This window comes from Ambystoma mexicanum, chromosome 6q (genome assembly GCF_040938575.1).
Source record: "Ambystoma mexicanum isolate Mex_15411 chromosome 6q, UKY_AmexF1_1, whole genome shotgun sequence".
Classification (NCBI taxonomy): domain Eukaryota; kingdom Metazoa; phylum Chordata; class Amphibia; order Caudata; family Ambystomatidae; genus Ambystoma; species Ambystoma mexicanum.
This window is the reverse complement of record NC_090937.1, coordinates 1,123,478,130-1,123,496,253: the sequence shown is the minus strand read 5'-3', so window position 1 is coordinate 1,123,496,253 and position 18,124 is coordinate 1,123,478,130. Positions and strand designations below refer to the sequence as shown.

General features: G+C 45.2%; 1 protein-coding gene across 4 annotated transcripts in view; it reads right to left on the bottom strand.

The window, feature by feature from the left end:
* The window catches only part of CORIN (corin, serine peptidase), a 1,135,185-nt gene that overhangs the window by 304,229 nt on the left and 812,832 nt on the right, over positions 1–18,124 (bottom strand). For all 4 annotated transcript variants that reach the window (XM_069631711.1, XM_069631714.1, XM_069631713.1 and 1 more), the window contains one exon: positions 13,828–14,059. In XM_069631711.1, coding sequence (XP_069487812.1) covers positions 13,828–14,059 — 232 coding nt within the window. The remainder of the gene's footprint in view (positions 1–13,827; positions 14,060–18,124) is intronic.

The window sequence follows — 18,124 nt, the reverse complement described above, 5'->3', positions numbered from 1 at the left end:
CCTGAGCAGTGAAAATGCCTGCCGTAAAAGGATTAGACACATGTGTAACTGCCACTGCCTTTGGTAAATTGGCCTGGTCCTTTTTTGGGTGCAAGTGATGAGATACGCAAGCACATCTCATCCCTTGCGCATCTCATTGCATCTCATCACTTGTGCCTCATCACTTGTGACACCATAAGCGTATCTCATCACTTGCGCCAAAGAGTGTTTTGAGAATTTGGCCCTGAGGATCTGAAGTCAAACAATTAAGTCTAATTCCCTTTGGGTGAATTACTTCTACTGGGTAACTTCTTACCTTCACTATCAACTAAACAAAGTCATCTTCAAAATGCCCTGCAAATCTGTCAGATTCGGATATTGGCATGAATCTTAAGTCTTAAGAGTGGGCTTGACTTGTAAGACTCAAACTGTTCTTTAATAATCCACAAATTCACGTGTTACCCTTTATCATAAAATATCCAGGTCTCCGGAAAAGTAACCATTTTGGTGTCTGACAATTCCTCTTTCCATTCTTTTCAGAAGTAGTCTAGGCAAGGCTTTTTAGTATGATTAAAAATGTAGCAACTTATTAAGCAGGTTATCTTTCTTTTCTCCACAATGGGAGTCCACCCTGCTGAATTCTCTTCCAATTTCCTATACACAGCTTTGCTGGCATGTTATATAGTCATCCATCACACTGTTGACCTCCTTGTAATACAATCTGCAAGGTTTACCATGTAAATAAGACCAACCCTGTAGGCTCTGCCCTGAATATTACAATGCTAAATAAGTTAACTGATTGATGGGGTGTTGGAAGGATCTTCAAAAACACAATATCATTCTTAAATTATCTAATGATTCTTACGCAACATGCATATTTTTTCCTACTTCTAAAACAATCATTGCATGTGAAATTGCTGAGATTGTTTTAGAAGCGGGGACGAATATGACTAAGAAATGTAAAATTTGTGTAAAAAGGATTAGAGGATTTAAGAATTGTTCTTGGACTTACTCTTCTTTCCGCTCTATATATCTAACAAAAGATTATACCTTGAGGATTTAAATGTGCTAGAAAATATATTCTTCTTTCAACAGCCAAGAATGCACTTTAACCTTTACAGACCATGTCTAGCCAACAAACTGGAGAACATTGTACCTACTTTTTGAGCACACTGGTTGCTGGATTTACTCTACTATTAAAAAAATATGGATACTTTTGAGTGGCCCGACAATTTCCTATCTTATTTACATCATATACACACTGTCTTGATAACGCAACTTCTCACCTAAAAATAACAATAGTAATACCAGAAATGTATGAAGCACCCACCGAAAACTACATTGTACCCCACCACTTCAAAGAAAGTTGTTACTATTGTCCAACTGAATACCACTTATGTTATCAGCCTTTCAAGAATGCCAGAATTAACATCTTTGGGTTGCAGATTTAATTTAATTATGCAATGCCAATGTGTGTGTTGAGGTGGGTGGGCTCAAGCTGTGCACTGCCTTTCAAGTGGGGGAGGGGAGTAACTCCCAACTACTTTCTACTTTGAATGCAAACGTAACTTCACAGGTGCCTAGAATTCTTGTCGGTTGAAAGTTCACCCAATCAGTATACAGTTAAGTTCTACACTCTCCTCCACAACTGCTTGAAATATAAATGCATGCAACATCCAGACATGGACCGATCGCACTCTCTAAAAAGCTACAATTATGGAAGGACCATCAGGAGTTACTGTAGGCCATGGGTCTGCAACCTTTTACTCTCCAGTTGTTTTGAATTTGTAAGAAGATTCCCCTGTTATCAGCGCACTCATAAATAATTCACGTCATGCGGTTTATATATTGTTCAAATGTATGCATGAATTCTGTGTCATTACATCACAAATTGCATTGAGTTAGTAACTTTGTGATTTTAACATCCTGACATGTTGGTTTGGTGTGCCGCCAACTCTTATGGCCAAAACCATTCAACCGTTGAGCTTTTTCAAGGCGGTTTGTAAATGATAAATCTTCTATTCCTTCATTGGTATATTCTTGAGGTTTCCAGCCTTCTTGTATATTTCAAGATTTGCACATTCTTGTATTCTTCTGTGCCTTCATTGTTGATAATCTGCAGTTCTCTGCCTCGATTATATATGTGTCTTAAAGTGAGGGGTTAAGTTTCCCGTCCTGATCTGTGGTCCGTTCCGGAAGCTGCTCCGTGACGGACGATTTGGACTACATTTTTTAAAAAATCAGTTGATATGGACTATGCTGGATAGGGATGATGGGAGTTGCAGTCCAAAAGATCTGTCCAGCCAAAGGTTGCAGACCTCTGGTGTAGACAGCTCTCATACTGTATCTCACATTGCTCACAACACTCAAGTAGTACAATATAATTTCACCACAGTTGTTCACTGGTCTTTTAAAAACCAATGGCTAAACACTTGCGGAATAATGGATATTGCTTGAAAATCGTGATATTAATAATCATACTATTATTACAATATCTTTTAGGAAAACAGATGGCCATTGTTGGGGAAAATTGACCCCACATCATATCAGGCTGCTCACTTTATAGATGAGTTTTCAGACCTGTGCTCTTGCTACTAGGCATGGAAAGACATTAGGCTTGCTGCTTCCCCCTCCCCACTTGAACTCCAAATGCAGACTACACTAGGATGAAAGCAGACATCACTTATGTTATAGCTTGCTGCCTGGTTGAAACGCCATGCTTACTTTGATGAGTGTGCTCAGAGATGAGATTTAACCCTGGGGTTGGGACAGAAATGCAGCTTCTGGACACTAGAGCTGGGCGACGTTTGGAAGACATTACTGAATCTGTAGTTTAGCTTTTATAGATCTATTGACTGCACAGCACAAGAAGCACATTCAGAAAAGGAGGAGGACCGGGCTTAGGTTATCTTCACAACAGAAGCTCACTTAATACTCACATGATGCAGCTGCGGTAAGCAGAGCTGGGATGCTACTGTCAGTCAAGGCACATCTTATCCTCGGACTCCAACGTGTTTGATTAAGCTCACCCGAGACTACAACTTCCAGAATGCAATTGATGGAGAAATGAATGCCCAGAACTGGGCCATGCTGTGTTGCGTATCCAAGTCACTGGACCCCCTTGATATTTCTCACAGTTCGTGGGAAGAGGTCTATGGCAGCAGCCAGCCATGCTTAAGCTCGTGCAGATGGGGGATGATTATGAAGGAATGGGCTAAGGAGAGGGCAGCGTATGAACACCCTACTTCAGGACTACTCCGGGCAGCCAATGGACTGGTGGGAAACCAACAGATCACCAGATCAAATATATAGACAGAAAGAGCACATGTGATTGTGATTTTGGTTCCATATTAGTGGTGATCTATGTCTGTTCATCTTGGGGCAAAATTGACAAGTTTAAATTATTATTATTATTAAATGTCACCATTTAGTACAATAGTGGGCCTCATTACAGGTCCAGCGGTAATCGTGCCGGTGATACCAGTGGGTTGCCGCCGGACCGGTAATGATTTTCAGGCGCCTTACTTCCCGTTATCCCCGGGGATTACAACCCCGGCGGGCCGGAAAGTCAGGGCCAGTAAATTTTAAGTCCCCACTCCCATAGAGTCGCTTAGGACTCTATGGGAGTGGGGATCATGGAAGCACCAGCACCGGTAATAACTGTGCCAGTGCGTCTGTGAAACCCCTGCGGGTCGGTGCCATTCTGCCTGGAAGCACCCACCCGCAGAGTTGTAGTGTGCTGGTCAGGAAACAACAGTGCCAGTAAGCTTACCAGCACTGTTGTTTCCGGACCGGCACACTTAGAATGAGGCCCAGTGTCTCAAATGGTACCACTGGCAATACACTTCGCTCCGAAAACAGGCAACATCAGCCAGAAATGGCCACCCTGTACTGCCCAATTTCTTTTGTCATCTATAAGCATTATCAAGATTAAACAATTCTTCGTAGATTGCTCAGCTAAAATGCCCTTTGCTCTGGAGTAATCATGGAAATTAATCAAAGTCAGTTTCCCAATGAAACGGAAATAGCCATGCAAGGAAACGCTGATTTAATGTGCACATGTTTGGGTTCCACTCCCAATCAGTAGCCCCCAAAGACACAGGAGTTCATGTTTCATGGCAGCACCAAGGTCACCGTGCTCCGTTCCATCCACAAATCCGAAGACCACATGTTGGTGAGTGAAATAGTAATATTCTAAATTGAGTTCTGCCAATCCGCGCGGCCCCCATAATCTAACAGCCAGACACATGGGAGTGTGCACGGAGGAAATCATGAACACAGAACTGAAAGCCTCATGAAAACCATTTTAACAGGTTCCCAAATCCATCAAATCCAGTCAGAAACAAATAATGTCTTCCATTGATGTGAAAGTCACAAAGCACCTGCGTGTTTCCAAATAATAAAAAACCTACTGACCTCACATCTCCTCTAGAGTTCATACATTGTATTCATTCATTATTTCAGGACTTTGTGCACACTTTCTTACGACAGCATCAGTCCATTTTCTTATCTCCTTCTCATGTTCCTTCAGGAATCTCCTTTTGGAAGCCGTCATCGACACAAGGGTACATGCGATATGGTTGTCTTAATGGATATCGTCTTCCAAATACTCGCTGCTGTATGCTGGTGTTAGACAGGGCACGGTCTTATGTCTTCAATACAGGAGTGGTAGCGGGGTAGGATCTTCTGCTGATGTATAGGTCTGCCACTCTACAGTACCCAGAATGTAACAAGGGACTGGAACCATTTCTGGTGTAAGCATTTGCAGTCTGGTGTCCTGTTGAGTATGTAACAGGTCACTGAGACAGGTAGGCCTTCACTACATGGTGTTGGTCTGGTGAATATTCTGGTACCAAACTGACTCGTGAGTAGCTCTGTTTAACTTTTAAATTGGGACATAAAGTACATGCGGAAATACGGTATCAACCCGATTGCTGTATTTTCCTCCTATTGCAGCCAGACTGGTAGAGTAGGGGACTACGCACACCCCTTATGTACGACGGTCAGGTCAGTTTGCATGTGCACTGAATAGCATTCTGTTGCTGTAATTCAATGTGCAATCGCCGTCTAGGGCTCCAGCTATCCCAAGACGAACCGATGACTGGTCTCAACTTGGACTTTGATTGTGTGGGTGCGAGGGCAATGGATGGCCTCTCTGACACCTGCAGGAATGTGGATGACATAGGGTTCTGGGGGTCACAGCCCACTCAGTAGATGTGTCCCAAGAATCTCCATACATGTATAGGAGCGACCACCCGTCACTGCCATCTTCATAGCACGGTCACTTTCACCTGGTGCAAGCCGGGATCAGGTGACCTGAACTAAACTGCTGACCGGGAATTGGGCCATGTGGCTCATGTTTCCACGTGCCCATGCACAGAAGGAATCTGAATGGATGAAAATACACCCTGCGCTGGCCGGTGGCATACTTGGCATATTGAGGGCCAATGTTTTCTTGCAGCAGACAGAGACCTCCTCCTGACCATGGATCAATACCAAGGTGGTGTCAGGAAGCAGAGCTCTTACTGTCTCACAATAAAATGGGGAGAGGATAAGATGAATCCACTCAGCCTGGTGGAAGAAAGATGCCCAGGAAGAAAAAGAACAGACCCACAAATGAAGCAATAACATGGGGCTTGCAGCAAGTGCATGCCTGTGGGGGAAGATACAACCCTGCGCAGAGTTGGAGGCTTGTCACTATGCATGTACATGTGAATGATCATTTATAACGAGCCAGCTACCACCGTAGTGGCCTCCCAGTGCTGGCGCTTCTACAAGACACATATTGGGACAACAGCTAAGTCTGTGTAAGTGGTGAGACAATGGGAAGGGGAGGAGACAGAGGATGGAGAGGAGGATCAGGTAGCAATGAGGGTGGATGCAAGGGTTCATCAGGAAGACGTGGAGACTGTTGCTGCTTGGATGTGTAGGATCTGGCAGTCTGAGGATGCTTGGTGAATAAGAAAGGATTAGTCAGTATAATGAAAGGCTACACTTAAGTTAATACTTTTCTACCCGTAAGTGCTATGGGTCTCTACGTTTGCCCTGAATTCGCATAAGCAATCATTTTAGGCTCTGCCCACTCACGCAGTCTTAAACCCCTAGGTCCATTTGTTTTGACTCAGCAGTCATTTAGTCTATTTTTTTTTCCCTTTGGCATGTTTGTTGATTATGTCCTGTGGGTGTAGGTTTTAATGAAAAATGTGAAAACATTGAAATAAAATAGATCCATGTGTTGGGAAAGATGGCTATACTGGCTATGAAACTCCCTGGGTGCAGGCATGGCGGGTCTGCTCCTTGTACTCTCTCTCTATGGATGGGCCCCTGCTGTGTTAGGGTGGCATCTCTGCACGTCATCGCCACCCTCCTTCCCTCCCCCTCAAGTCATAGGCTGCATCAGGAGAGACAGGAAAACTCAATCCCTCATTACGAGGTGGCCGGTAGGCCGCTGGCCTACCGGCAACCTTGTCTTACCGTTTCCCACCGCCTGACATCCCAGTGCTACAGGGATAACAGAGGCGGAGGAAGCCTGAAACACTGGCATTGTTATTAACGGTGCTGCTGCGTCAGTGAAGAAACTGCAGGTAGGGGCCAAACTACCGGCAGATCAGGCCTGCCGGGTAGTACACAGCCCCTGCCGGCAGACTCAAAGCTTATAATGAGGCCCAATAATGCTTTAAAAGCACGACCAAAGGTACCGTAAAAGTAACAAAGGTACTAAACCTTCTGAAGTAATAAAGGAAGTATTAAATGTGCTAAGGTTTGAGCGGAGGATAGCACAAGGGCAACGTGGGTCTTGGAAGCAAGACCAGGCAGAGCAACAGAGTTTCGAATCCCGGAGCCGCGCTAAGAAAGCAAACTCGGGTATATAAAAAACAATTAAATAAATAAACACAAATAAATGAGGCTACCTTTTATTAGCATTACTAAAGATATCGTTACTTTCTGCAGTATCAAAACCGGCTAGTCAGCAGCAGGCCACAATCCACGCCACATATTCACATGCAGGTCCGATAGCTCAGTGAGCTAAGCCTTTACTGGTGCGATCTAGGCCCACCTCTCTGGTCAAAGGTTCAAATCCTAGCAGTGGCAACTCGGATTGCTAAAGCCGCGAAAACTGTGGTTCGCAAGCGCCATATGGAAACAAATGCTATCATTATCATGTATTATTTAGCTTTGCCCATGACTCAAATTGCCTTTGAATATTGCCTGGCAGTGAGGAGTGTGTGAGTGAGAAATTAATCCATTACATGATGACACAGGCCTTTCTAACAATGGGCGTAGAAACCAGTCCTTCCATAGTGCTTGGGAGTAAGCGCTCCATTGCTTCCATAAGCTAGGTCCGCGCTCAATACATACTCTAGTATGTGTTATATTCAATGCTCTGCGCGCCAATGGCACTGGAAAGGGTCTCAGTAGGACTGCAATTAACGGTGCGCCTTCCTTCAGCGTGACCCTTTGAGTGCCGGTTGTTTTTTGGCACGGTGCATTAGCCACACTGGTCCTTTTGGCGCACCCTGTTGACTGCAGCCAGCCATGTGCAGGGACCTAGCAGAGCTGTATGTTCCCTAACTATACTGTCATCCTAATTACTAATAAATGTAGTGGTTACCATGACAGTATACTTAAGGAAAACAGGGCACTCAGAAAATTAAACTGTACTTTAACTGAACGTTGCTGTGTCCTGCATGCCATGCATCACACCATTCCAACATATGCTCCCATCAGGCTTCACCCATTGCAGATACACCACCAGTGTGGTTTGAGTTTCGAAACTGGACTACGGTCATATACTCCATGATGTTGTACGCCTGCGCGCATGGAGCATGTGACCTTGCTTTCACATACGCATTTACGTAGGACGGTCATTTAAATTCGAGCAACGTGTAGTCTACACGCAGGAGGGATCAGGTGACTGGTCCCACGCAGTCAGGAAGGAGCTGCATCATACCTATACTATGCACCAACACGCTACATCTAACCTAGACAGTACCACTCTGGTATTGTGACTAAGCATCAGGATACAACTGATGATTTGACCGCCCGTTTTACAACAGTACGCCACTTATTCACTTCAGGCATTCATGTCACGGATATACAAGAATTGTGTTGACTTAGAAGACCCCCAAACTTGACCATGTTAAGAGTACTTTGAAACTAAATTCCTGAAGTGTCACGCCTGTGGGATCTCTGATCTCTAGTTACCTGCTCCAGCTGGTGAGAGTTTACCTGGGGAGGGGCAAATCTAGGTTTGTGAGATTTTAGAATTCCAGTGGAGAGGACTAATGGCACCACAACCAAGAGTATATACGTACTACTGAGAAGTGCTGGTGCTGCCCCAGTCTAGTATATGAGGCCACCTTAAAAGTGCGGGTACTGTCGCTTTAAAGTATAGCAGTCCTGGTGAGAATTACTCTACTGCCTGATTGGAAAGCAGCCACTACACTAATTGCCAGTAGTCACTCATCAAAAGGAAATCAGCCTTAAAAACAAGTGTCTGCAGTGTCCTAGTAATTACAGTGAAACTTTATTGAGAAGCTGGGGTTGTTCACTATAAATATACCACCTCTGCATAGAATTGTTATTGCCTAGTTTGACTACTGGGAGGTGGTAGCGTGGCCTGATTGGAAATATGGCAGCCCTGGTAAGAGGTGCTACTGCGTTGACCTCAAAGTCTTAGCAAGTCCCCTGAGAAGAGCCACTTCTGCCCCATGAAAGGAAGCTCAGCCAAATTAGGAGCATTGATCACTTCCCGTAGAAAGTATCAGAGCAATGCTGATATGCTACCACTGGCCCATTTATGGCATCATAACTTTGCGAAGAAGTTCTGGTAGTTTCTCCCATTTCATGCCCACTTGCCCGGAAAGATAATGGGAGAGGTGACACTGCATGCCTAGGCTTTGCTCCGCCCACTCTATTCACACACACATCAACACACAGAGCTGCAGATCAGTCTTCTCCATTTATGCTTCACCGTCCCCCCATGCCTTCGCCTCTTCTTCCCCTTTTCAGTAAGTTTAAGTCTCTTGCCCCTCGGTCGCTCAGTCCCCTTTTCCCATTTCTCCTTCTGTCTGTAATCCCCTATGTCGCGGTCCCTCACTTGCATGCCATATCTTTTAACTACCCTCCAACCTGTCTCCCTCGTGCAGGCCGCTTTCCTCATCTCTAGCTCCCTTGCTTCCACCCACTTAATCCGTGTCCTCCTTCCATTGGGCCTCTTTACGTGCTTGCCAGATCTACCTGGTGTAAATCTGCCAAACTCTGACAATGTTACTGCCGCTAGATTACAGGATGCTCGTCCGGTGCGGTTAGTCCTCATTCATGAAGTTTATAGGACTCCATTGAGTTCGGAGAATTTGCTGTGGGATTAATTCTGCTGTGGTAAATCCCCTTTATGTTGGTGGTAACAGTGGACAAAACTCCATTCAAGTGCTAGTGATTCTTTCCTCTAGCTGCGATATCATCTCCAACTTCACAATGTGGTGGAGTAGTAAAATGGTGGTAAAACTATTAGAGTCACGTTGCCACCACTTTCTACCACAGCACCATACTCGGAATGAGGCCATTTCGTCTCATCCTCCTTCCTCTGTGTCCCGCAGTTTACATATCTGTCCTTCACTGCCTATCTGGATCTATGCACCATCTATTGCTGCCAATTTCTCTCTCTTCCTCATATGAGAGCCATGTTTCTGTGTGTCCTATCTCTCTTTCTCTTTACACACACCTATCTCTCTACCTCTTGTGATACAGATCTAGCTTGGTCTGCCACATATCTCTGTGCCCATTTAGTGCAAATTGTTTGAGGGCTATAAGTGAGCCATTTGTAGTGTCCTTTATTCATGTCGATGAGCTATCTCATTTTGTGGGCTATGCTGCTGTGCGCCTTCCTACAATGTTCTAATGATGAGTGTTTTATAAACAGTTTCTTCAGCATTCTGAATCTGGGGCTGTTTCTAATGAGACAGCGTTTATGGTTGTTTTTAATAAAATGTGTCAGTTCGCCTTTTCGCTTGCACATTATTTGCCCGGTTTACTACAATGCTGCTACAAGTAAGGCACTGTCTAGTTATCCCATTTGAAGTAGAAACACAAAAACCTGGACTGGTTAGGAATCATATGACACTGGAGATGTGCCTGCTTTCACTTTCAGGCTGCAGTAGGTTAGCTTCTGCAGCCCGGGGGTTATGGCTAGGGACCGCAGAGAGGTCCTATGTTGCCACTTGGGCCGCAGGCTCCTTTGCTTATTTCCCCAGTAGCAGGTTTACCTGCAGATGCTGTGCATTGCTGCTCTATGTTTTGATTGTTGAAGAGCACACCTGAAAAGAGAGGTCCTGGCATTGGTTGTCTTTATCGCTGTGAAAGCCGATTTTCTCCAGTAGAGGAAGTGGCAAGTTCGTGCATACCTAGGAGGCAATTTAGGCAATAGAAAAAGACTGCTGGGAAAGAAATGGCTGCTGATTACACGAAGATGCCTTGTGGTGAGACAAACATGGCCACTTTCTCACCCCAAAACCCCTCTTATCTCACTTGACTAGGATATACCATGGACTTGCACATGTAGGAAACCTGGGTATGATCTACACTTTTAATCAGGACTGGTTCACACAGACTTTAAAGACATGGCCCAGGATTATTTCATATGATGCGTTATCTGTCAACTAAACAACCTTGGGAAGTCCGTGCACACTACATGGGACGAGCAACCACCACCAACGTATGGACGTATGGTCTTTTTTGTCAACCTCAATGTTGACTTTATCCAGTTACGGCAGTGTAATAATCTGCAGCATGGACTGGTTTTTCTCCCCCCGACATCCTTTGCGGCTGGGTCAAGGCATGCCCATGCAGGAGAGCAGACATCCTCTCCATTTCTAAAGTGTTGTTGACGGATTTTATCCTCAGGTTTAGAATCCCAATCAGTATAACCAGCGACATGAGTATGCACTGTCATTCAATTAATTAAGAACGGTTTGCAGCATTGAATATACAGCAAACACTCCACTGCTCACACCATCCTCAGTCAGCAGGCCTAGTGAAAAGGCAAAATTGAGTAATCAGGAATACCTTCTCCAAGCTCTGCACTAAGACCGGCCTGAAGTGGCTACAGTGCTTCTGTTGGTATTGCTTAGCATCAGAAGCACTACAAACAGAAAACCAGGACTGAGCCCTCATGAAAAATGTATGGGCAGGAAATACGTTTTCCCCTCCTTACTGCTTATAATGAATGTGCCTGTCAACATATATGTTATGGATTATTTGCTCCTCAAATATTACAAAATATTAATTACTACTATTCAACATGTTCATATGGAGGTGTGAGACGCTTTTCCAATGGAAGCAGATGAGGCCTGCCAATCCTTTCAGGGTCTGCTAACAAAGCCAGAGAAATCCCCACTTGGGTACACACCTCACCTCCCTCTCTAATCGGAGCGTTGCATCCTGAAATGGGGCTTAAATGCCGTTTGACCTTCGTAGTTTTGTGGCTGTTATGCACTGCTCAGCCAAATTAACTTTTCCCTCTCGCAAGAACATAAACTGTCACCAATTGGACATGGACCCGGCAGATGTTCGGACTACCTCAGTGTACATTCCTGGTACTGGTATGAGTGCAGATATGCTATGACCTGGCACGGTGGGACCCATGAGTTGGGAGGGTCTTTGGACGGAGGAGTGAATCATTATATTTTAGGATTTCTTCAAAAGAAACAGCTCAATGTCAACCAGATCAGGTTTTTTTTATTCCCTGGCATGCCTCCACATTCGTCTGTCAGTCACAGACTATGTGAAAGCACTGGCAGCTGAGGAACAGCCACTGACCTCATGTCCTGAAGCCCAAATGAAAACGGTGACAGTCACTACTTTTATGCCAACCACCCTGAACGAACTGACCTGACCTAAACCTTCACACCTTTATAATTTGCTTGGCAGATGCTAGTAATGAGACAAACCACTATATATTCACAATTCCTGTTATTAGCCTTCCAGGGGGCATCCCAGTTTCCTAATAGCTCAAGAGGAGTCACAATCAGATTAGGGCAGGAGCCGCAAGTATTATCGAACAGGAGGGGTAAGGAGGAACTTTCCGATATGGTGTGGGATGGAGCAAATACAGCTCTTTCAGCGCGAGGAGATTATTGAGGCCAGTCACCCAGACACCACTAAGATCGGCTTGAACGAGCCTCAGGATTTATTATCAAGGGCACAGCACACAGACACAGATGTAAATGTAGGTGAACTCTATATAACCTCCTCCATCAGCTCCACTACCAGAGAAGTTCTGATAAGCTCATTGGAAACATCACAGCTTCAGAATTAGCAGTCGAGTGTGCATTTGCATGTGCCTACTAAAAACAGTCAACTCATAAGAATAAGGCAAGGTGTGAGGCATTAAACCTGGACGAAGATTCCAGAATCCCAGATGTAGAAGTGTATCATCGAGAGACCTAGGTGCGCGGGATTTGCAGAGAGCACTACTCTTCAAAGTATCATTTTGTTGCAGGCTTATTATAGCTGTATACAAATGGTTACACTGTCCTCAGCAGATGTGAATCTCCTACCTAGAACCATTAGCAGAACACACAATGGTCTCTGGCCAGCTGAGAGCACTCAAATGGTGAGCTTACATTGTGAGTTTGAACATAATTGAACCAGTTTAAAATCAATGGGAATTGCTACCACAGGTAGAGCCAATCAAAGACATTAAAAAAGAATTGCATGTATTAGAGGTTATATTTCATGAAGAGGCAAAAGCATTCCAGAATGCACCACCGTGCACGCCACGGTGTGCACGCCCTCATACATATTATGCCTTTTTGCTGAAAGTGCCAAAGAAAAACCTCTAATCATAAAAGGTTTAGGTTTGCTATTGTTCTCTGTTCTATTTGCAGGTATATTGTTATGTTGCTGCACCTGTAGAAAGAGTAACACAGATCACCTCCAGACTTCCCCAAGCTGTGAATGCTAAACTGTCCTATTCTGGTATATGGTTTGATGATGCTATATACAATGAATAACATGCAATAAAGGAAGTGATTGATACCTGATGAATACTGAGATTTAGATTATAATTTAGGGGATAATTCAGTAAATAAAAGAATGAGTACAGGAAGAGAAATGAGATTTAGGCAGCACCCTCAGAGGTACTGCATTTAGTGAGACCCTTATGATTGTCCTTCCTTTTAGCAGACATTGTGATTAATGTTGGTGTAGCCACCACTTGCTCTCTAGCAGACGCCTGAGCATGCATGTAAGGGAAGGCTGGAGAAGTGCTGTCTTGCAGAAACTCCAGCCATGGACTTTTACTCCCATCTAGTTAGGTCTGGTACTGACAAATGATCGCTCCGAAAGTGTGAATAGTGACATAATGGGAGGGGTGTGAACGCCCTTTGGTAGTATGCATCGAGGAGAACCTGTAATGGGACATAGAGGAAGGACTACATTTGAAGGATAGGATGTGCTGTGTTAGCGGGAGGTAGCATATTCCTGCCAGAAGATATAGTGATGATTTCCAGAATGTTCTTAAGTTTTGAATCTCTAAGGTGACTAGTGACCTACACAAGTGAGGGGTCGGGAAGAAAGGACCTGTTTACGATAGATGTAGGACGCTGGTTTTCTTGTCCTATAAGATAATAATAAAGCAGTCTCTGTTTGCCATCACTCAAAATTGATGTGTGAGCCTGGTTTCTCTGACAATAGGGAATGACAACATATTGTGCATGTAGCTTGTATAGGAGAAGCGTTCACATGTGCTTTCCGGTCTTTCTGCTCTTTGCATTTTCATCATTGGTGTTGTTATAAATCATATTTTTTCGAAACAGTAATTTAATTCAAAACGATCAACCATGTTACCTGCAGGGCGGGATCCGTTGGTTGGTGTCAGGTTCACACTTTGGCACTAAGATGGTACAGGCGAAAAACATGAGGTATTTGTAACAATTCGTCTGTACTAAGGCGGGAAACAGGGAGGACTCCCAACTGATGGAGGCTTCTTTCTGTGTCCTGTGGCCCAGGTAGTTCGGGAAGTTTGTTGAATTGTAAGGAAGGTTCATGCACAGCTCCAGGGTGATTGGCTCGCAGTGACCTAAAAGAAAAAGTGAAGTAGAAATACCCGTGCAGGACATTAGATACTTTTACTAACATGATTGATGCAATATTGCATGATGCATTTCAGGGTGGTGGAGTTTGTTGCCCTGTTTACTCTTTATGCACCCAACAGGTCGACCTATAATCACTATGTGGAACCTCCATCGCTGTTTTTTCCAATAGTTATTATCTGGGCAGGTAGGGAAAAGGTGTGGAAGGGGCAGACAAAGGTGGTATTAGGGATGGAACTCCACACATTTAAACATGTTACTCTTTTAACCCGAGAGGGTTTCACTTTTGAAATTCAACACACTTTTTTTATTTTAAAATAGACGTGTCAACCTTTGTAGCAGGTCATCCTTCCACAGTCTATCAATTATAATCCCAGAAATCTTTGATCGGGGTCCGTCAGGTTGTTAGCTACCGTTTTAGCACAGTAACCGGACACCTATTTGTTTGTGCAGTAGTGCCTCCTACCCCCAATAGAGTAAGTGCTGATTTTTCTTGGGTGAATATTTTCTCCTGTTTTCATCGTGATTGAATCCTACTTGTATTGAAAGTCAAAGTTCATGAATATTACCACGAGAGTGGAAACTGGAGTGGAGCTCAGAATAATGCTATTCAGAGTGGTATTATGAAGCCGGGAATAGACCTGCCTGAAACATGTGGCAGGATTTGTTTAATGACTTGCTGCATAGGGTTCTGCTGATGGTGGGGGCATTTAAAGGGAACAGGCTTCCTCTCTCATAGCAGAAGAAGGCACATAAGGGAATTGCTGAGGAAGACCAAGGTACTCAACAATGTAGGCAGGAAGGCCAGATTCTGTGAAACTCACAGTAATATATCTTCAGCCAGAGAATATCTACAGATCCACCAACAAATTAATCAAGCATGGGTCCACCTTTCCATTCCAAACCTCTGTCCCCATCCTGTAACCCTATGTATCCCCTCTCTCCATGACCCTCCAAGTGTACCCTTAATAGTCTATACACCTATTTGTATATATATTATTGTACCCTGTCACTGCATCCCCATGTTACACAGCACTGCTTGCTTTGCTTCATAGCTGCATTTTCACTATATAGAGCCTAGCACATAACCATACATAAATGCATAATACCCTCATCCTGCATGCCCACCACCCTCACCTTAATCCCCTACCCCTCTCTCTTTCACTCTCTTTGTATCTTTCTCGCTCTCACACACACACACACACATGCATGCATCACATGTGTAACTATGAGTGGGAGGGGGGAGGCCAGCTGCCCAAGTCTACCTCCATTCGAGGCTGCTACTGACAAAGGACTGATAGGGATGAAGCAGTTGCAGGTATCTCAGGGTTCCATGCCAACGCCAGCATAATTTGCGATCTAGTGGTTTCCTGGGCTGGTGTCGCTGGCTTGTGGTGGAGGGCGTGTCTCCTGGAGTGACAGCAGGTCAGCAGCTGTTGATGTATTCTCTGCCATTATGGTGTCATCTGGGGGGCTAGGACACTATTCAGTGGGATGCCATCATCACATGCAACATATTGATATGATCTCCCAGTGGTACAGTAGCTGGTGCAATGGCCACTGCAGGCGTGCGTTATGATGCAGCAGATAAGGGGTGGTTAGTGCTGCAATATCCCTCACAGTGCCCTAGCTATCCTGCATGGCTGTTGCCGGCTGAATTGTAGACTGCTGGCAGGCAGAGTGCCAGCACTAGCAGCAGTGGCAGTGAACGATGGGGCTGTGTTAGCACGGGCAATAGAGGTGGTGGCTATTTCAGCACTGGTGATTGTGGCAGCAGTGGTGGCGGCGGCTGTAATAAAACTGATGCAGGTGGCAGCGGAAATGCAGGAGGATGCCGTCCCATGCTGCCTGGAGTCCTCAAATTCACATCCAGCTCCATCACCTGATGTTGGGGAACCTGTCATGATCCAGTGAGTGCATACTGTGTGGTTCTGCATGCATGCTGAGGCACATGACATATGCTGGGCCCTCTCCTGAGTTGCATTTCACATTATGCGTGGTTATTGATGAACTTTTGTTGGTGGGATACAGACACCAGGCATTTATGGAATCTGTACATTTGCTGTGAGAGTATGTAAATGTTTTCACAGCAATCATTTCAGTCGCTGGAATGTCTTTTGACTTGGACACTGCTCTCAACGTGGCAGGTACGAATGTGCTCAGTTGAGTACATGAACATTGGGGTGCACGTGTAATGCCCATGTCTTTAAACACACATTGGGGGTCATTACAAGGTGGGCGGTAAGGGGTTAACGGTGCCGGTGCTGTTAACCACCTTACTGCAGCATTACGAGGTCCTTTAGCGGGTCCCGCTAAGGGTGGCTGGTTTTACCAGGCGCCCTTAGTGGGAACTGCTAAAGAGCATGGTCCCCATTCCCATTGAGCCCTATGGGGGCTCGAATGGGAATGGGGATGGGTTCCCTGAATGGGGAAATACCGGGCCCTCCAAGGTTGGAATGGCCCGGTAATTCCCCATTCAGGGAACCCGGACCCGGTATGCGGTAAGGGGGTAGCCATGGCGCTACTAGCGCCATGGCTACCTCCAAACTCGTAATGACCCCCATTGTATTAAACAAAATGTACACCCATCCATTTTGGAGGTAAACAGGCCGCACTTTATTAAAGAAAATCTTCAGATATCATGACTGTGACCCCCCGTGTTTTAAACCATCATCGGTTGCCATGACCTTGACCCTAGTAGCCCTGACAACCTGCCAGCTGCCAGTTTGGTCTACTTGCTGTCTGAGCTGTCCCAGGGTTAATTGCAGAATGCAAATGTCCAGCCGGACAGTCCAGCGCCCAAGCCTGGGCTATATTTCCACCCAATGGGCAACCCGAGGGACCACCGTCCTCGCTGGCTTGGCCTATTGGACGTGAGTGGACCCCTCAACCCACAATCTCGGCAGTAACGTCATAGTTCATCAAGGTTATGGTCTGAGCATTTCCATAATCCATTGTGTAGGTCTCCGTCAACAGCGCCAAAATGCGACCCGACAATAATGCACAGAATAATTACACACAAAATCTTCAGAACATCATTGTAACAAGATGGAAAGCCCAGTTGATGGCCTAATCAACACTGCCACCATAAGGGGTTGGGTGGGTGGGCAAACGTCTTACGGGCACAGGCGGCCGGAGAGGAGGATGTTGCTCGACCAAGGGGAGCTGGCATATAAAGATCCCGGATGAAGCTGCCGCACTGCCCCCCGTTTATGTGGCGACAACACACCGGATGCCCCTTCCAAATGCCCCCCAGAAGCTCACTTCACAGAAACAAAGGCGCCGCCATGGCACACGAGGCAGCCCCTAATGGCGCCCTCATGTAGGGCCATGGCGGCACCTCCATTTATATTACAATTACATGTCATTGTATGTAGCATTCTGTGACTAAACTGCTGCTATTTAGGGTTTGGCTCTGACCTCCTGGGCACTAACATCTTCTATCCCATGTCTTCAACCATAGAGGCTGCCTTCTCCTTCCAGGGTTTTAGGACGAGAGACATGATGCCACCTCCTCCAAAGTAGATTCTTTCCATTGGTCAAATGAGAGTTGCCCCAAAGATGTACATTTCTCCATACTCTGGGACTGCAAACATACAGTTCTGCATGGCACTCATTTGTGCTGTTCACTGCTTCGGTTTACAACTTGTCAAAAAGTCGTGACCATCAGATTACCAGACAGACTTTGGTCCTCTTCAGTGGCTGCTCTGTGGGTACTGTGAGGTACTGCTCGCTGAACCTCAGGTTGTGCTATGTGCCATCTCCAGAATCCTTTAATGACTGGACAGCTGCCTTAAGCTCAGAATGCATTGTTTTACTACATTTTTAAATGGATGCTGCGTCATGTCTGGTTTCCTATGTGTGCAATAACAATATTTATTTAATGCAAATTTTTCCGCACGCAGGGTCTTGCCCGGCCATTACTGCTGTAGCTATGATACACTCATCAACTGCAAACCCTCAGATTTCCGCATCCGGTAACAATAATTGCTGCATGCTGCAATCTATAACACTCTGTGCCATTTTCGCTTTTTCTGTTCACTCCCCATTCA